A 22,413-nucleotide genomic window follows, 5' to 3' on the forward strand; every position below is an offset into this window, starting at 1 on the left:
AAATAAGAAAAAGGAAAAACGCAAACAAAAAAAAGTTGAAAATTCAATTTACTTACTAGCTTGGTAGTAATATTAAACCTCAGTCAAATATATTATTTATCATAAACCCATCAGTAAGACGTACATTCAATACATATATATTAATATGTTTATTGAATCATAACCTTGTAGAAAATATAACATAAAAACATGTGTCAAATACATGAAGGAATTTTTTAAGCAAAATTATCAAATTATTGATAGAGTAAGGGTAAAGAAGACACAGCAATATTTACATCCCTTCAACCAACCAAATAATTTCTTATTTACACATCAAATGTTGACCACAACTTGGCTGCATGTGGTTTCATCGTATACACGTATCCATTTCACTGCACTGTAGATGTGTATAGATATAATGATGTGCGGCAGAAAAATAAAACCCATGCTTGTAGCAATTGTAATTATCAAAATGATGGTGACTCATAGTGCTTAATTACATATGAAAACCTCTTCTTGATTCGGGAGTATGAAAATCACGAAAAATGTAAGTTTAAATACTATTGGATACTAGGACTGCTCAGTATATCTATACATTATTGCATTATTCAAATACAGATGTATGTTGAAAACTGTTTTGAAACATTTTTACACAATACATACACATTAGTGCATGATTCAGATATAAACCTTTACCGACTTGATGTTTGCTATCAATACAGGGGAGGCAACTCTTACTTATAGAAGATACAATTCAGAAAAGATTATTGCAAACGAAAAGTATCTCGGTGCGTTCTCTGTAAATCACTAATCATACAATAGGTATGATTTATGATGTTCATAAAATATAGATAGTTTTGGTAAAGTATTAGATAGAGTAAATATCTCATATTTTTTTTAATAGAAATAGACCTAAACATTTGAAAATACGTAAACTTATGAGATTTGATTAAACAAAGTAATTTCTATCTCAAATCTTATGCAACCATGTAAGACAGAATTTTTATGGACGCTATCCCAAAATAAAAAAAATGTACAGATCCATTTCGGATAATATTTTTGAAAGGAAAATACCCTAAATCCCTGCCGATGGTCAGTGCAGACGTTTATTCGGTTAGATATATGTGTGGCAACGATTGGCATTCATGCAATATATGCTTGTAATGCATATGACCCATATTTGGTATACAAAAAATATCATAGTTTCTATTCAACTTCTTCATGACAGTTATTGTCAATTTTCGGAATCGCATATTTTAAATGTGTTCCGTTTTGGTTAGCGTTCCAATTTGGGTGGCGTTCTGTTATATGGCCCGTACTTGACATATATTTGACACATATTTGACATACATGTGACCCATATTTGACATTCAAATGTGATCATGTATGACATACATGTGACTATGCTTGATATTTAAATTTATGTGATCCATATTTTGCCTGTATTTGTGTCTACACGGTACAATGTATTATCCGAACACATAATTCATTTGACCTTGTTTTGATCAAATACCCATAGATGTATATTACAGTTTCATTTTCATCTGAATATTGTTGAAAGCTTTGTGTTCAAAAAGAGGGGTAATTATTATAATAAACATTCAACTAAGTTATGAAAAAATTAACACAAGTGTATAGTTACAAAACAAAAACATAATCATCTGAAACCACAAATTGACAAATAACTCATACTTTTTCTCATTCATTGTATAACAATGTCACAGTGATACATGTACACAACTGTATAACAATTTAAATATCGTAGTCAGACTTCCCGGAAACGTCCCGGTACTTTATCCTTCCCTATACTCGTAAACCAAATCGAATTTGAAGTGTACATATTAAATACTATATATATATATATCGTATTACATACCAACTATATCACAGTCTGAGGACAATTAGTGCGGGATGTGAACTATCAAAACGAAGTTTCAATGGATGTTTGATTTTCAAACGACATTTACAATGGGTATGAACAGAAAAGTGTTCGATATCACATTTCCGAACTATAACATCTTTCGCTGCGAGATTTGGCTAATCATTTCTACCAGTTTTATGATGCTCGTCTCTTTGTCAGGTAATATTTGTTTTATTCATTTATTATAAAATATATGCATGCATAAATAGTATACTAGTATATAACTGTAGAATACTGCAATAAAAAGACGTGAACCATAAAGACGACTATTTTCACGGTTAAAAAAGTGAAAGATTTAGATCATAAACTAGGATAATGAAATTCTAACGAATAGAACATTCGCGATTTGGTTTCAAGGGTGTAGATCATTCAACCAGTTTCAAGGGTGTAGATCATTCAACCAGTTCTTATTTTTTAATGATCCAAATATCGCGATCATATAGATGACCCGCGAAATCGAGAAAATTCCATCTTTGCGAAAATAACCGGATATACGGTTCCTTTATTTAGCGATTTTGCATCTATAATAAATACAATAATATACAATGAACATGCATTGATGCCATAATGTCCTGGTAACTTTACAATTTGCCATTTATGTGAATAACTGTAGATACACTTTTCAGTTATGACATATATGATATAAATAAAAAATTTAATGAAAATATGATCAAATGGGATCATCCAAAAACACGAATCCTAATTTTGTCGCCACGAACATTTGTACTGATAAATTAGAAAGTGCTGCGACCAGTGAAGTTGTCATACCGTAAGAAAAGCTAAACACTTCAAAGATTGATTGATATATTTACATTCACCAAAATAGAATTGAGTGACAACACAATTAGATTTAATTTAAAGTGATGACGCTTTACGTCCGAGTTGCAGAATTAACACACAGAACTTAAAGAGAGCAACTAACTAAACAACTTTACATAGACCACATTGTTAAAGTGTCTTAATGTTGTGTAATGTATTATTGAAATAACTGGATATTAGTTAGCTATTGTGTTCTATAATTAGAGTCTAGGTTCTCATATAACAGTAGATAGTAAAAACGTTTGGGTCCTTCAGCTCAACCTTCACCCAGGATAACCATTTTGAAATCAGGCACATTTTGCACTAAACATCCTGAAATTCTAATGTTTTTACCTACATATGTATTTATTATCAAAATTGATATTTTGAACCTAAATCTCAATCTGAATTTCCAAATTCATATCATGGTTGTCTTGGAATAATTACTTGTCAGAAAACATTTTCACTTTTGAAATTTATAATTAGCCAGCCAATCAGTAGCCCGGTCAAATTTCTATCCTGGGCTTAATCTTTTATTTATAGACAGGGCCATTTCGAAGGTCTTTTTTCATCTAATTGGTTTTTCCCTAAAACAACACTTTTTACGCACATTAGAGAACGAATTATCGTTTTAACAATTAAGATCTCTCTCAATAAGATAATAACTATAATTGTGTGCCTGTTACTGTACACACCACATAGCATCAACATCTGGTAGCAACATCAAATAGGTTTGAATTATCAAAAAATGAAGAGAAAATCACTTGAACATCATTAAATAATTTAAGGCTGATTATTTTTGAAGATAAATAATCGCGATTTTAAATTAAGATTAACACAACACATTCGGGAGAATTGTTTTGACTACGGCAATATAAATAATCACCAATTTTTGCATATTAAAAAAAAACCAACACAAACTGCATTGATTATCTATGAGATCGCAAAAATATCATTATGATAAACTCTTTTCAGTGACTTAAAACTCATGATTTGTAAACGTAATAAGTAAACAGAAAATACTATATAAACGTGTGCATATGTGTTACCGCAAAGCATCATGTGTGCTATGGTATAGGCACGTCGACCGTATATTGATATATACAACATATATACAGGTACTTAAACAGGGAAACAATTCATGAACTATTCCTTGACCTATCACTTCACACGACACGGGAAGCTGTATTGTCCATATTTTATTTCAGTTACCTAGTCATTTTCCAGGAACGAGTACAGTTTGACTGAAATGAGCAGAATCACTTTGCTTATCATGGTTTACTTTAGATATATAGGGTGCGTCTCAATATGCATAAGATCAATAAAAAGAACGCATATTTAACGTATATATCAGAACTGATATTCTTTAAATCGAAGAAATCGAATTTTTCGTTTTTAACAAGATTTAAAGCTATATGTGCCATGACTGATCGAAAATTGTGACAAGCTTTTTTTCCTATAGTAATGTAATGAAAGTCATCAGGTTTGATTAATTAAGGTGTAAAACACATTCAAAAGACTGACAAACATACATGGTGCCTTATAAACATTATTTACAACACATAAGATATACACTGTTTTTATACCTTCTATATGTTAAGATGGAGATATACCTACAAAAATCACTTTACAATTACTAAAAACACGACAACTGTACTCATATTTCTGCACTGCAGATGTAATACAGTGATGTTTTGGCTGTACTACCAAACTAATTTTCAGCTCTTATTTGTACTCGTAAACGTAAAACCAATGCATACTAAGAATAGAAATTCTCAAAATGTTGGTAATTTTTGGTGTTGAATAAAATATTAAAAGCTCTTCTTGATTATGAGTATGCAAATTACGGCACGTAGAACATTAATTGAGTACTTCAACTGCTGATTGTCGATATAGTGTGTATTTTGCAAATGAATCTTCCGAATGTTTATTGTAAACCAACTTTCATTCGCGTGCGATTTACTTTCGCGTTTTTAGCGAGCCAAGTAAAGTTTATATCCGCGAATTAACATCTAGATCTTTGATATTGATTGAAAATTCCATTAAAAGGTGTTACATATAGGGTGAAAATCGCCCACGATAATTTTTTTTATTTTTGAATTTAAATTAATTAATTGCATTAATACACATATGTCTATAATACTTAAAACCCGATTGGACCATTATTAGGACTACAGCGCCCCCTACATTAACACTGGTAAATTTAAAGCCTCTTGGGCCTTTTACCTGGCATAAGTCATAGTAAAAATACTTAAATCACGTTTTTCTTATGATTAAAAATACCACACAAAATTGCCTTTTCAACGACATATCACACTTGGCTATATCCAATATCATTTTATCACAAATGGAACGTAAATATCAAATTTGACAGAAAATACGACTCTTTGAAGTTTTCAATTTTTCGTTTAAGCAACAGAATAAGTAAGGCACTGCTCGAGTACCCTAAAATTTTGATGTTTAAAATTATATTCAGGTTATCATCGTTTCACCATAAACAGCTCAAATTGATGAATCACTGGATATGCCACGTTTTTTTAAAGTTTATTTCGTCTACCCCCTGTATTTTCCATAATATCAAAGTACTGAGAGTACACTGTCAAATATTACCGACTTTACTGTAAGAGTAGAATGTGATGATGAGTTGCGTATTTCAACCAAACCTTGAAATTATCATCATAAACTCATGTTTATAATATTTTTTTTTAGAAATTCTACTTATCCGTTTTGAAACAGTGGGACATATAATACTGACAGTTATGATTTAACATATACACAATGCCATGTAGCATTCCAGAAACTGTATAAGTATTAAGGTAATAAATATGACAGTATGTGTCCTTTGCCCATTGTTAACGGGAACCATCAATGTTGCCATCGTCTCAGGTAGGGTGTTAGAATTGCACCTGCTATACCCATTGCATGATCGTAAAAGGCGACTAAATTTGGTATCTTTTTTGCTAGCGTCAATCAGACATTAGACGAGGCGCTATGTTTCATTTTACCTATAGTATCGCGAAATAATACCTTCAAAAAGTTAACCAGGTACTGATTACAAGTTATAAGTTTTTTCTCATCAAAAATCCTTCATGAAAGTGCATGCTTTCTAGATTATCTAATGAAGGTTCTAGAAACGCTCTAAAAGTTCTAGAACAGTTTTACAACTGTTCTAGAACAGTTCTACAACTGTCCCAGAACAGTTCTACAACTGTTCCAGAACGGTTCTACTATGTTAAATGAGACTTTTTCAGAAATGTTCTGAAAATATTCTAGAAATGTTCTAGAACTGCTCCAGTGTTTTAATTCCAGAATAGTTCTAGAATTGTTCTAGAACATTACTCTAGAACAATCTAGAACACTGTTCTAGAACAATTCTAGAACAGTTCTAGAGCATGGTTCTAGAAAACATTGTAGAACGATTGTAGAATTCCTGTAGGATACTTCTAGAACAGTTCTAGAACTGTCATAGAAATCCTTCAGTTTTCAATTCCACAACAGTTCCAGAATTATTCTAGAACATTGTTCTAGAACGATTATAGAACACTGTTCCAGAACAGTTCTAGAGCATAGTTCTAGAAAAGTCTCATTTAACGTTGTAGAACGATTCTATAATTCCTTCAAAATAATTCTAGAACAGCTCTAGAACTCTTTCCGGAACCGTTCTGGAGCAGTTCTAGAACTGCTCTAGAAATCCTTGCAGGGGTATAAGCAACATATTCCCACTCAGTCACATTATACTGACAACATGCGAACCAGTCGTCCTACTCCCTTAATGCTGAGCGCTAGGCAGGGTGTAACGTGTGTCTCGGCCAGGTGACAGAATCCAGAGCCTACCTCACAGGGGCGAGCTCTCAACCGAAGGCCAAACGTGAGGCGGTGTCAAGGAAGACGTTAGGAAGTATAAATTAAGTTAGGAAGAAGAGATGCTATGATACGATCCTAAATTTAGTCACCTTTTACGATCATGCACCAGGGGCAGTAGATACAATTTTAACGCCCTACCTGCAGGACCGCGTTTTCATCGTTAGTTCATTTTAATGTCATAAGGTCATCTAACCCTAAGGGTCAGGATGACCTATAGTCACTATGCTTTGTCCATTGTCATGCGCTGTTCGCATTTCGTCGTTCGTATAAACTTTTCATTGAAACGACTTCTTCTCAATATCCGAAAGGCCCAAGAAACTGATATTAGGCATGTAGACTGCTGGAATGATGGACCACCAAGCTTGCGGAAATGAATTACCTTGACCTTCATTCAAGGTCACAGAATTCAAAAAGACTAAATCTTTAAACGATATCTTGTGAATAACTAAGATACCTAGATACCTGATATAAGGCCTGTAGTATGCTGGCATGAAAGACTACCAAGTTCATTTAAGGTTACAAGGGTCAAATAGGCTAAAACCTTTAAACGACTTATTGTGAATAACTAAGAGGCATTGGAATCTGATATTGGGATTGTAGAATGATAGCTTAAACGACTACTTCTTGTGAATAACTAAGAGGACTAGAGACCTGATATTGTACGTGTAGCATGTTGGGGTGAAGGGCAAATGTTCCTAAATCATCTTGCCCGATAGGTCAGGGTGACCTATAGTGATCGTACTTCGTGCGCCGTCGTTCATAAACTTTTCATTCAAACAACTTCTTCTCAATAACTGAAAGGCATTGATACATAATGTTGGACCTAACGTATTCTCAAATAAAGGGCTACAAAGATGTTTGTCAAATGAATGACCTTGACGTTAATTGAAGGTCACAGGGTTGAAATTGACAAACATAAACGACTACTTGACAAAAACTAAGACGCCTTGCAGTATGCTGGAATAAAGGGCTTCAGACATGTCAAATGTATAAAAATCTTCAAACAGCTTTTCAATATATGAAAGGCCTAAAGAAATCAGATAGTGGGTCTGTAAAATTCCGCATGATTTGTTTACTTGACCTACTTTCATAGTAACATTTTTTAACTATATCAGACACCAAGAAGTCAATTGAAGAGTTCCTAGCGTGCACTATCTTATTTGGTGCCCCCCAAAAAATTGAGCAATTTCAGTCCACTGGATTCTTTCTTCATTACTGTATAGTTTGAAAATGTTTTATTATGTGGATAATAGTCAGACATGGGCTGTTTGACTTATGAATGAAATCCTAGTTATCCATGACATGTTTATGACATCAAAACAACAGTATATCCTTTTGAGAAATATCTAAGGTCAACATATAAGTTACATCGATATACGTTTCGCTAAACGGAACATTTGCTTAGTAATAAGTAAATAAACCCATGAAGACAGAAAAAGGAAATACTTCTGACGATTGGTGTAGGAAATGTAAGTCATATTGACCTTATTTTGCTTTATGACACAACGTATTGTCTAGTTCAATATATGACCCTAAAATTAACATTTTGTGATATACAGGCAAAACAAGTTTTTATTTAGATGTAGATCAAATGTCAATATACATGTCAGTTTGACCGAACTTTGGTACACCAACTTACATGGGATACGTTTTACTCAACTATGACGTCGCTAATGTGGCTTTTGATACATCGTTTAACATTTTTAACTCTCAGTACTCTCAGTACTTTGATATTGGGTAAGAAATAAAGGGGGTAGACGTACAAAAGTGCAAAAAAGTCGGCATATCCAGTGATTGATCGACACAATATTTTCATGAGTCAATAAATGATATATGAAGATATTTTTGATTGCTAAAATTTTAGGGTACTCGGGGTTTGTCATTGTTATCTAAGGAATTAATTAAAAACTAATGAAATGAAATTGCTCTATTAACATGAAAAATTAAGAGCAAAACTGGAAATTGCAAGGAAACCCCAACAGATCTGATGAAGTATTGTATATCGTTAAAAAGATAATACGTAACGCTATGTTATTATACCAATATATAATTTATCTTTGGGTTTTGTATGCCTAAATATGATACATTAAAGGCGCACAAGTAGGAATCGGACGTAAAACTTACAAAAGGTGGCGCTGTAGTCGCATGATTACTCTATTCATGGAATAAGTACTATTCCGATACGTATTATGTGCCGATTGATGTATTCGCACCAAAAAATTAAAAATCGATCGTGGGCGGCCATGCAACACCTCCTTTTAAATCCGCGAATGCTGATTTCGCGAACTTATTTTGAAATGGACATAGCGAAATTTAGTAGCCGCGAAAGAAAGTTTGTTTGCACATGTCTTGCTAGTGTTTGCAGTATTTTTCATTGTTTCTCCTTGTATTACATGTATACTAATCCTGTATGCCTACATGTAACAAACTTCGACCTCTATCACAGTGTTTCAATTATATTTATAATTATGAATACATGCACTTGATGTTTTGTGTCTGTGCTGTAAAACGGTTTACGTAATCGGTTTGGATACGGTAAGCGGAAAAATCCTTTTATAACACATAGTTTGGTATCTCTTCGTTGTACATTTTTCTAGTTGGTGAATATCCTTATATAATTAACTGGCAGTGGACTCCGAACCTGTAGTAGACATCGATTTAGAATATAAACTGTGGGTTAGATAACAAAAAAAGACAAATTTAGGGTTCACTATCGGTTCTTGCAGTCGACATAAACCATTTCGAAAAAAGAGGTCGGTAATATAAATGTTAAAAATAGGGAACTCGAGCACATATGTAGTTCAACTGTTAAGCGATCCCGTGAATGTAAGTGAAAAAGCCTTATCTTTGCATGAGTGATACGTTTTATTCTGTGAAGGCGGATGTTTTAATTAATTTAGCGAGCGTAAATTCTGTCACTGAGATTTCAATTTTGAGGAGAGCTATATATACCTTAAGGAAAGAAAAGGCGAAGGTCAAATATAAGCTTTTCAATATGAAATGGTGTTCTATGAAGAATAATCTAATATTTATTCGCATGTGTGGGGAGCACAGATGAAAACATGAAGTCAGTGCTGCATAGTTTTCTCTCTGGCAAGTTTGGTAACGAGTTTCATATAGAATGCGCCTCAGAACCATAGCTGCACGCTTTCTTTATTAAATATACATTTTATATGTTAACAATATGCAATAGAAACTTCGCAGGACAACTTGTAACATCAACGAACTGTTTTCAAAGGAATCGGCGCAATCTATATCCAGTAAGGAAGCAGACAAAGGTCAAATATTGTACCACACGACTTGTAAGAGACAAGTTTTTCATTGATGGAAACTTGTTTTGTTCCTAGTAATACGCCTGAGTCATCACAAAATCCTAAAAACACCAATGTCAAATATGCTGATACTTCTACCAACCACGCTTAACGTTTATATCGCGACGCTGTGTTGATTTCCCCAGGTGAAAAAAAAACAGAAGATTTTTACGGCTACTCCACCAGGAAACTTTAATAGGTTGGAAATAGTCCACCTGTAGGAGTGTCACGGGATATCAAGATTTCATATTCAAGTTTGGACAAATTGAAGCTATCAGCTATTAATTTCTAAATATGTATTCGATGTTTGATAATGTTTTCCTATCTTATCTCAAAAGGTATTTCAGTGTATATTCAATTGTTCAAAGAAAATGTTATTTTGGTGTTGAAGGTGTTGCTATGGTGATGTTATTCAATAATAGCATAGTTCATTTTGTAAATGCAGATTGCGATTGGTCTGGTTCAGAAGACGTTATGGTAACTGGTAATCTTATCAGAGGCCTGGTTCAGAAGGCGTTATGGTAACTGGTAATCTTATCAGAGGCCTGGTTCAGAAGGCGTTATGGTAACTGGTAATCTTATCAGAGGCCTGGTTCAGAAGACTTTATGGTAACTGGTAATCTTATCAGAGGCCTGGTTCAGAAGGCGTTATGGTAACTGGTAATCTTATCAGAGGCCTGGTTCAGAAGGCGTTATGGTAACTGGTAATCTTATCAGAGGCCTGGTTCAGAAGACGTTATGGTAACTGGTAATCTTATCAGAGGCCTGGTTCAGAAGGCGTTATGGTAACTGGTAATCTTATCAGAGACCTGGTTCAGAAGACTTTATGGTAACTGGTAATCTTATCAGAGGCCTGGTTCAGAAGGCGTTATGGTAACTGGTAATCTTATCAGAGGCCTGGTTCAGAAGACTTTATGGTAACTGGTAATCTTATCAGAGGCCTGGTTCAGAAGGCGTTATGGTAACTGGTAATCTTATCTGAGGCCTGGTTCAGAAGGCGTTATGGTAACTGGTAATCTTATCAGAGGCCTGGTTCAGAAGGCGTTATGGTAACTGGTAATCTTATCAGTGGCCTGGTTCAGAAGGCGTTATGGTAACTGGTAATCTTATCAGAGCCCTGGTTCAGAAGACGTTATGGTAACTGGTAATCTTATCAGAGGCCTGGTTCAGAAGGCGTTATGGTAACTGGTAATCTTATCAGAGGCCTGGTTCAGAAGGCGTTATGGTAACTGGTAATCTTATCAGTGGCCTGGTTCAGAAAACGTAAAGGTAATTGGTAATCTTATCAGAGGCCTGGTTCAGAAGACGTTATGGTAACTGGTAATCTTATCAGAGGCCTGGTTCAGAAGGCGTTATGGTAACTGGTAATCTTATCAGAGGCCTGGTTCAGAAGGCGTTATGGTAATTGGTATATCTTATCAGAGGCCTGGTTCAGAAGACGTTATGGTAACTGGTAATCTTATCAGAGGCCTGGTTCAGAAGACGTTATGGTAACTGGTAATCTTATCAGAGGCCTGGTTCAGAAGGCGTTATGGTAACTGGTAATCTTATCAGAGGCCTGGTTCAGAAGACGTTATGGTAACTGGTAATCTTATCAGAGGCCTGGTTCAGAAGACGTTATGGTAACTGGTAATCTTATCAGAGGCCTGGTTCAGAAGACGTTATGGTAACTGGTTATCTTATCAGAGGCCTGGTTCAGAAGGAGTTATAGTAACTGGTAATCTTATCAGAGGCCTGGTTCAGAAGGCGTTATGGTAACTGGTAATCTTATCAGAGGCCTGGTTCAGAAGGCGTTATGGTAACTGGTAATCTTATCAGAGGCCTGGTTCAGAAGGCGTTATGGTAACTGGTAATCTTATCAGAGGCCTGGTTCAGCAGATGTAAAGGTTATTGGTGATCTTTTCAGAGGACTGGTTCAGAAAACGTAAAGGTAATTGGTGATCGTACCAGTGGCCTGGTTCAGAAGACATAAAGGTAATTGGTAATCTTATCACACCCCTTGTTCTTATCACTGGCCTGGTTCAGAAGACATAAAGGTAACTGGTGATCGTATCAGAGGCCTAGTTCAGAAAACGTAAAGGTAATTGGTGATCGTATCAGTGGCCTGGTTCAGAAGACATAAAGGTACTTGGTGATCTTTTCAGTGGCCTGGTTCTAATATGTCTTCAATTATGTTAGTAATAATATAGAAGAAAGGTTGTTGCCTGAAAGGGGTATTTGTGTAGTATACCATTTGTGCGTTTGGCTTGTTCTTAATAAACATCTAGCTAACAATTAAACTCTGCAGTTTTATTTGACTTAGTGTATATTCTAATATTCAAAAAATTTGTTTTTTGGGTGTTTTTTTTTCAAAGTTACGTCTGTCTGTTAATATCTTATTGAATAAGACAAAAGACTACTAAATATAGAACATGAATATACTATATTTCATAATTTAACAATTAAGTATAGTAAACCATATTACTGGCGAAAACAGCGAATGCTTAAAGGGACAATTCAGTCTAAGAGTTCATTAAAATTTGCACAAATTTCGGAAACAAATCGGTTCTAATAGAAATTAGATTAGTTGGTTTCACTGTGATATGTCAGAAAAGCCCGCTGTAGTGAAATGAATCTGAAATGTTCAAACTCGCTTACTGTCCGCCATTACACATTGTGGTCGGACATCTTGTATGTCGAACCCTGGCCCTTGCTAGTGTAGTAAAGCAATTTTTGGCTAGAACTACTCAAATCCCTCTTATAGTAGGGTGTTTACCTTATTAGATGCATGTGCTTGTTTAAAAATAATTTCGTCAACTCCTCATTGGTTATGTATTGCATTTGCTTAACGTGTGTGACTTTGGCTCGTGGTAGGGGTACAGCGTTCATGTTGTACCTGCTTAATCGTATTGATCAACGATTTTAAATTTCAACGGTGTCAATCAAAATACTTAACAATGTCGTGAAATTTTTCAATATTTCTTGTTATATGTTTCATCAGGAATTTAGAACAATACATTTATGTCATATTTTGCTTCATGATTATATAACAAATTAGCCTTATTGAATTGTCCCTTTAAAGTTATCAAATTACTTTATGTAATAGGTAGGTTTCGCCCAATGAAATATAAAGACTACGAAATTAAAATTTATCGCAGTGCGATCGACTTTTTATACATATCATATAATCATTATCTACAACACTTCATGTCACTAAGTACACATAAACTAGCTAGCATAGTACAGCTAGCATAGTACATCGACCATATATGTAGTAACATGCGCAGTCTGCCACTGCAAATCCGCAGGCACGTGTTGAATTTTCACCATGTGAACGAGTCCAACAGAATCAGAGTAAATTCTGCAACAGGTACGGATTCTGTATCTTATTTTGCTGCATACCAACTCTTTCATTCCCTATATATATCAACGAGTGCTGCCGATTCTTTTCTAATATCTTCCTCTGTGTTGCAGATTCAGATGCATTTTTTTCTCGCACGCTTTCGTTCAGGCATTTTGTTTACTTTTAACACGAATGCGCGGACTTCTGACAATCCAATTTATCGCACATACATTTTCGCCTACTATCCAGTCAGTGACTCGTCGTAGATAAAACAAGGATTACCTTCAATTTTGTTTTCAAGACACGTTTGTTCAATCTCATACGCATTGGAAATTGAATTGAGGTGATTTGAATATGTTTTGTTCTGTCTTTTCTCCTGTTGTCGAGTTTTTCAAAAATAATTTAAATTACGTGTGGCGAAACCAATTAATTAAGCAGCTATATCATAATCATGTTAATCATTTTGTGGATTTTGGTGGATTTCTTTTTTCAGTAATTTTTATTTTTAATGTACAGACCTATTTGATTAAACTGTGTAATACATGCATCTGTAGAAATCTGGTTGATTGTAAAGCAAGAGGTAATAGTGATTACATGTAAACAATTAACGTGAAGTAAGACACTTGTAAGTTAAAAGCAAATAAAAGAAGATATATTAATTATTTCGCAGACGCCGTAACCTTGACGGGATCGTCTGAGTATGCTGTACTCGGGACTGAGTTTACACTGACGTGTGATGTACCAGAGGAGGCCACTCTCGTCACGTTTTACCGCCGTCCTGACGTCACTCTCCCAGTAGGTAGTATACAAGTAGGTAGGGGTGGTGGTCAGTGTTACAACAGGAATGGCCTCTGTACAGCGAATGTGTGTTCCTGTGTAACGTCTGGAGGTAGCCTTGCTACAGTGTTCCGGTGGATCATACAGCCACAGACGGGAGACCAGGGATCTGTGTGGTACTGTAGACATAGCAACTGGTTTAACCCTATCCTACCTGAACAAAGACTGTACAGTGATGACTATACACTCATCCTGGCAGGTTGGTGTTGTTTAGATATCTCATCTCAAAGACGTAATGACATATTTATCGTACGTTCTGATTAGAAAAAATATGGTATAACTATACACTCAACCTGGCAAGTAGGTGTATTTAAATATATCATTTTAATATAAATATATCTTTGATATATAAAGTGCGTTTTGATAAGAAAAAATAAGGTACATCTCTAAAAAGACAAGTGTTAGGTGCAATTCACGTAAACGTACCAACCTTAACCTAACTGGCTGATTGACTGATATATTTTTTATTTCTTATTTGTTTAACTAAATGAGAATCCAGATAAGCCCAGTACCAAAAGAGTAAGACACAATGTGCTTAATATTAATAAAATTTATTACTGCAGGGACATAAATTGTAAGTGTGTATCATCTACAATGGGAGCTGTTTTTAGAATAAGCTAATGTTCTATGTTTGTGATATGTTCCCTACAGGGTCACTATATAATGCCAATCGTTGTCAGGGTGATGGACCAGGAATGTGCGCGCCTGGTCCTCTTGTTACAGAGCATCCTCGATATTCCAGGGGTTCCGATCACTTACGATTTCTACACCCCTGGAATATCTCATAGTAAAACTGGAGGCAACATAATAGAACAGGTAATCTAGTCGTTTGATGTACATCAAAAGAGCCGTATCACGGTACACTGTGGTTGACTGTGTGGCTTTGATGTTAGGCGTCGCTCTCGCTGTAGTCTTCAAAGGAAATCTTTGCTAGCCTGTGATTGGTCAAATGTTTTCCGCTGAGCTGCCTTCAATTTCACTATGAGATAGTCCAGGGGTGTAGAGATCGAAAGTGTTCGGAACCCCATGGAGTATCGAGGATGGTTACAGAGTTACAGCTGTAACTGTCGTGCAAAAATAGATCTAGATCCAGAAGGAAATCAAGAATAATTAAAGAAAAATAATAATTAAAGTGACTATTCGACAAGAAGTTCAATTTCGGTGGCTTCTAACTAACTAACATCCTTTCATTTGTCCAAAAACAATATAAAAACGATGCTTTTATTCGGCTATTATAACCAAAAGAAAATCTGTCTGAACAAAATGCATATCAAAGAAATCTGTAGCACTATTACAATTATAACTTTAGGACAAGTTCTCCTTATATAATTTATACATGTATATTGAAATATTATGCAAAACAACACAGTACTGGCGATCGTACTGACTTTTCTATATATTAAATATCTACACTTCGTTTACAAAAGAAATAAGGAGTTTAAAAATAACATGGCGTATATTTTAGAATTATAAAATAATGTGTCAGTTTTTCAGATTCCTATACTATATACCTATTCATTGTTTTGCAGACGGCTGAACAATATTTTATTAAATCAGGGGTTTCATGAGTTATTGATATAAGTTTGATAATTTGATTCATTGACATAATTAAAACATTATTCATTTTCATATTTCAAATATATGTATATATATGTACCATTTCATGCAGACGGCCCCGGTACCTCCCTAGCCCTGTCCCCGGCCAATACTACCTACACCAGGACAGAGGGTGACACGTTACCGGACATCACCTGTACAGCGGACTGTAGACCTGACTGTACCTTTGTCTGGACACGACCGGACAACACCAACTTTACGGTGTCACCTGTGTTGTCACTGGGACAACTTGACAGATCAGAACACGGGACGTACATATGCACAGCTAGGAATGATATCGGGGAGTCAATTATTTCTACTGAAGTTGCTCTAGATTGTAAGTATATCTTAATTGTGTCGTCGGCATTTCCCGAAAAAAACAACACATTTCCCCTGCGAGACCTTGATGAATAATTCATTATATTCATGAATAATAAATAAATTGTTCATGAATATTCTTCAATAATTCATCAATATTTTCATGCAATTCATGAACTTACAACTTCATGAATAATTTAGGAAAAAAATATTTCATGAACATTCATGAATTAATGAGCGTTCATGAATCTCTTTTATGTATATTTACACTTGCTAGGCTTGTTCACTATACCCAAATACTAGCCGATTTTGTTTACTATAACTGCATGATAACATTGATCTTTGAACTTGCGTATGAAAATATTCTTTGCAACGTAAAGGGGCTACGTATTTAAAGAAAACATATGGCTTTGTTTACATGTGGACGCAACATTACGTGTATATTATTGTTTTTCATATAATTTTTGGGAAAATGTAAACAATATATACATGTTTTATATTTACATATGATACACTCATTTTTTAAATTAACAATTATTTAATAAAACGGGAAAATATCCCGACCGAGGCGACGTGCAGTGCTTTCATTTTTGTTAAAAATGATGGATGTCAAATGTAAACATTACCTCTGTGTCTGTATTCATCCTGCGATCGAGTCTTTGGGGTGGACGGGCGTGAGACCCTGTGACAGAAGTCAGTTATAAACATATTCTCTTGTCTTTGTTCTTTGAGGATGTCATCATTTGTATTATAAAACATGCACTGCTAGTAATCAACGTGTTGACAGTTACGCGTCACCACAAATACATTGTATCCATCGAACACAAGTGAAGTTGTTCCATCTATCGATGGCGATGGATCTAAGCGTAGATTATATAATCACATGGCTCCTAAGGATGTAATATCGTCAAGTCAGACGACAATCTCAAACACATTGAGCTACTTGAACACCGGTGTTTTGACAACTTCGGCAAACTCCAGTGTGTAAGCGTGCGTCAGCTTCGCCTCGCTGCACAATAACGGTCACCAAGTTCACACATGTGGCTGAGTTAAGATACTTTATGTTATTACGCTATATATTAACTTTTAGCAAAATTGAATATATATTTAAAGTTTTGATATGATTAAATAAAATTGTCTCTGAAATTTACTTTCTTTGTCATGTTTATTTTACATTAAAACATTGAACTTTTTTGTTGTCGCGGATGAATAATTCTATCTTACGTGAAGAGTCATCATTCGCTGTTCATTTGAGTAATCTCCTCCCACTTTTGACCGACTTTTATTGAATAATTAAGTCACTTTCAAATGACGAATTTATTGCATAAAATATAAATGAAAAGGTGTGTGAGTGTAAATATAGGGATTGGATTTCCGAGCGCTTCTCTAATTCCTCTAAGAATATATTCAATATGACACGCCCCATAGAATATTCTTAGAGGAATAGCTCCATACAAGCATGGTTTACATAAAAACGAAATCCAATCCCTATATAAAATCATGAACATTTATAAACAATCCATTCATGAAAATTCATAAAAAGTTCATGATCTTAAAACCATCATGAATGATCACCACTGTTTATTCGTGATAATTCATGAGTTATTCATGAACTACAACTCGCAGCAGTATGTACAAATAATTCATGAATACTCATGAAATTTCATGAACTGGAACAATTCATGAATATTCATGAACTTGAGTCGCGTTCATGATGTTTAATGAATACAAGCTGGAGTCAGCGGCATCTGAATTTCATTAACTCTACTGGGCGTCCAAAATTGAAATTTCCTATCAAACCAATGACAACTCTATTGGAATCAATATACAATTTGATAAAAAAATTCTTATGACTATAGGTATAATCTATATATTAATATATAACATGAGAAGAGTTTAACATGAAATCACTTACAGGTTACAGCGTTTATTATATTTTCATACTGCCGCAGATAAGTGTTAACAAAATCTGTTTTCAGCAATCAATTTCATAATACATTCCAAGTTAATTAGTGTATGTCCAAATTAAACCTACAGTTGTAAAGCATGATACATTGTAGTTTATATGGATATTTAATTCAATAACATTTAACAAAATGTCACAAACCAAATCATTACATTATCACTATAACAATATCAGTGTGCAACAATTTCATGCTGAAAAAGAACTGCAGATAAATCAAAACTTACTGAAAGTGTTCATCTGTGCTTAAAAAAATCCAGGAATGGAATAATCCGTTCACTAATGTGCCAAAACTTCCATTTTAAGATGAATAATGTTTCTCCTTCCACACGCCAGCAGATACAGCAGACATTTTGGATTGTGACTGCTTGGGCGAGAAATATATATAGAAGTCATATGACTCATGTGGCCATGTGACAAGTCATGTGACTTCAGTGAATATTCATTAAAATTCATCAGCATGAATGAAATACCATGTCAAGAATCATTCATGTAGTTTTATGCATAACTGATATTCATTAAAATTCTTAAAAATGAATGAAACATTTGAATAATGAATGATCATGAATGTTTATTTGTGATAATTCATGAGTTATTCATGAACTACAACTCGCAGCAGTATGTACAAATAATTCATGAATACTCATGAAATTTCATGAACTGGAACAATTTATGAATATTCATGAACTTGAGTCGCGTTCATGATGTTTAATGAATACAAGCTGGAGTCAGCGGCATCTGAATTTCATGAACTCTACTGGGCGTCCAAAATTGAAATTTCCTATCAAACCAATGACAACTCTATTGGAATCAATATAAAATTTGATAAAAAAATTCTTATGACTATAGGTATAATCTATATATTAATATATAACATGAGAAGAGTTTAACATGAAATCACTAACAGGTTACAGCGTTTATTATATTTTCATACTGCCGCAGATAAGTGTTAACAAAATCTGTTTTCAGCAATCAATTTCATAATACATTCCAAGTTAATTAGTGTATGTCCAAATTAAACCTACAGTTGTAAAGCATGATACATTGTAGTTTATATGGATATTTAATTCAATAACATTTAACAAAATGTCACAAACCAAATCATTACATTATCACTATAACAATATCAGTGTGCAACAATTTCATGCTGAAAAAGAACTGCAGATAAATCAAAACTTACTGAAAGTGTTCATCTGTGCTTAAAGAAATCCAGGAATGGAATAATCCGTTCACTAATGTGCCAAAACTTCCATTTTAAGATGAATAATATTTCCCCTTCCATACGCCAGTAGATACAGCAGACATTTTGGATTGTGACTGCTTTGGCGGGAAATATATATAGAAGTCATATGACTCATGTGGCCATATGACAAGTCATGTGACTTCAATGAATATTCATTAAAATTCATCAACATGAATGAAATACCATGTCAAGAATCATTCATGTAGTTTTATGCATAACTGATATTCATTAAAATTCTTAAAAATGAATGAAACATTTTCATTTATTTTGATGAATTTTAATGTATTTCAGTCAAGCATAAAACTTCATGGATAATTCTTGACACATTGATCATGAACAATCATGAATGTTTTATAGATTCATAAAACTTCATGAAGAGGTCATGAGAGTCATTTGATGAATATTCATGAACTTGTTTTCATGAACCACAATCTGTTAATATCCTTGAAAGTTCATGAATCATTTATGGATTTCATGATGTCATGAATGCCATCTCGCAGGGGATATATTGTTAGTGTTCTTTTCCAAAATATATGCAGTTGTTCCTTATTCTCCAGAGATTTAAAAAAATTGAGTTTGTTCTAACTCTTTCATTACAGCATCTATACTTGTCATTAGTGAATTAATGGTTATCCGCATTAAAGGGATATGGTTATATTATACATAATCTTCATAGTTTTATGGATGTATTGTATTGAGGTTTCAGTACCGTTGAAGTCTCGTTTCTACAAAGATCAAAGAAGATTTACTGAAATTGTTTTACTTAAATCATCACTGCGCCAGCATTTTAAGCTGTATTGAACTACTTTTTACTGGGTTCGTGGTAATTATATATTGGGCATTAATATGAGAAATGCTATAATTTTGGTCACTTTATTTTTTACATTTAATAGTTAATTTATCACTTTTAGCATTTTGTTTTAAACCAAAAGGATTAATACAATTCTGCAACTACATGTAGTTTCTTTCATAAATCGTCCTAGCAAATTCAAAAATTCGTTTTGACTTCTTGTGTTCAATAATACTTTTACTTATGGTTTATTTCAAGTTTATATTATATATATATATATAAATTTGTCTAGTACTTGCACACGATAAAAATGAAATACATAACAGTGAATACGATAACGGTATATATGACACAAGGCATTAATATTTTATATTCCTGGTTATATAGCTTAGGCCTACTTGTGTGTAGAAGTCTCTATTTTGTTATCATTTTTTTCTCAGTTGATTTGCGAACTGTTCTATGAGCTAAACTTACCACTAAAAATGTCTAATGAGTTAACAACTGTCTGGAAAACCTCATCATTCTTTCAAACAGACAAATAAAAATATCGGCAGGTAACTGACGTAGCCATATATATCCAAATCCATTTTCAAATGATTTTTGCCTAATATATCACAGTCACTTCAATTCTGCATTGAATGCTTTTTTTTCAGTATCTATGCAGAGTTATTTGTGAGACTCGCATAGAATACGGTTTCATTTGGGGGAAAAAACCCACTGAAAATAGTCCGCATTACATAACGCACGAGAATAAAACATCAAAAGTACTAACGTTTGAGGGAGAGCCAAACTAAGCACACCAACTGCTACCTTATATGATACCATCATAAATGTGGCAGGTTTAATTTCTTCGGCACTTTTAACATTGCTACTTGATAAAGCAAGTTTAAATGTTATTGCACTGCTGGAACCTTTGTGGATATGTAATACTTACACCTTTTATTGAAATAGTTTCTCCTTTTATAGATGGCCCTGGTAGCATTATAAATGTAGTTCCAAATGGCATGCCCCACACCAGGACGGAGGGTGATATATGAGAAAGCTTCCTGTACAGCGTATAAAATGCTATTCACTATCGATTATTGGCAAACGGTTAGTTTTCAAAAGGGTGTTGTAACAGAAACAGATTATTCTTATCGTTGTCAAAAATACTTGTTTTAATTTTAGATGGTCCGAGTGCCTCCCTCGCCCTGTCCCCGCCGGACACTACCTACACCAGGACAGAGGGTGACACGTTACCGGACATCACTTGTACAGCGGACTGTAGACCTGACTGTACCTTTGTCTGGACACGACCGGACAACACCAACTTTACTGTTTCACCTGTGTTGTCACTGGGACAGCTGGACAGATCAGAACAGGGATCTTACCGCTGTACCGCTCGGAATGATGCCTGGGAGACATTGTCAAACATACTTATAACCGTGCAGTGTGAGTATGATTCTATGCAGCGTTCCATATAATTATGCGATAGTCACTATTGCTCATGTCAAATAATGTATTCAGAACTTTAGGTTTTATGTATCAAGTTGTTAAAGACTTTTACATATTACTAATTGTTTCAGGAGCTGATGGTTACTGTCATGCAGTCGATATCGATAACTGTATGTCTTTAAAATATCACTGTTATATCCTGTGTCACATTTCAGTAACGTTGATTCGGTCATATGTTGTATAGGGAAAAAACATCAATTGGTATACACTGTACACGATACAAGTGATGTTGTGTGCTTATATTTGAGACAGTTATTTTTGGAAGATGTTTCAACACATTTTCATAAGGTTAAAGAAGCGTTTCACTAAACAAAATGAGTAAACAGCCATAACCAAACATACACGTTTATATTTAATGAATGTGACTTTTGAAACTAAAGTTAAATAGATATATTATCTAAAATAGATATACATTTGTTGTGGGCTCTGAAAAACATTTTTCTGTTCAAGACGGACCTTCTGCAGTAAGTCTGACTCCACCAACTGTGACCTATACTCCTACGGAGGGACAATCTATTCCAACCATCACGTGTTCTGCTGACTGTAACCCGGACTGTACCTACAGCTGGACAAAGGATGGACAGACCTATACCACAGGGTCAGGTCTCCAGCTCACCAACATACAGCGTGGTCAGACGGGCGTGTACAGGTGTACGGCCAGTAATGTACACCGTAGCACTAAAGCTTTGAGAGTCAATGTTACCGTCTACTGTACGTATTGTTTTCGGATATGTTGAATTATACAGCAAATCAATCTGATTAAAATCAGATCTTCGATCACGCTCTGATAATCTACGCTCCAGAACACCAGAGCGTAATCGAAGATCTGATTTTAATCAGATTGACAGCAAGTACACTATGAATTAAAAACATTTTGTACGTTTGAGCATGACAACCTTTTGAGTACGGGTCTAGGGTTCCTTCAGTCTTCTGGCTTTTATATAAACCATTGGGCTTATAAGCCTCTGAAATTACCA

The 22,413-nt window shown here is 34.5% G+C and overlaps 1 protein-coding gene across 3 annotated transcripts in view; it reads left to right on the plus strand.

The window, feature by feature from the left end:
- Window positions 1-1,855: 1,855 nt before the first annotated feature.
- Window positions 1,856-22,413, plus strand: part of LOC138317466 (hemicentin-2-like) — a 35,938-nt gene continuing 15,380 nt past the window's right edge. For all 3 annotated transcript variants that reach the window (XM_069259148.1, XM_069259149.1, XM_069259150.1), the window contains exons 1-5: window positions 1,856-2,059; window positions 13,866-14,231; window positions 15,702-15,965; window positions 21,110-21,373; window positions 21,887-22,147. In XM_069259148.1, coding sequence (XP_069115249.1) covers window positions 1,921-2,059; window positions 13,866-14,231; window positions 15,702-15,965; window positions 21,110-21,373; window positions 21,887-22,147 — 1,294 coding nt within the window. In that variant the 5' untranslated portion in view covers window positions 1,856-1,920. The remainder of the gene's footprint in view (window positions 2,060-13,865; window positions 14,232-15,701; window positions 15,966-21,109; window positions 21,374-21,886; window positions 22,148-22,413) is intronic.

The sequence above is a fragment of the Argopecten irradians genome, chromosome 3 (genome assembly GCF_041381155.1).
Source record: "Argopecten irradians isolate NY chromosome 3, Ai_NY, whole genome shotgun sequence".
Lineage (NCBI taxonomy): Eukaryota > Metazoa > Mollusca > Bivalvia > Pectinida > Pectinidae > Argopecten > Argopecten irradians.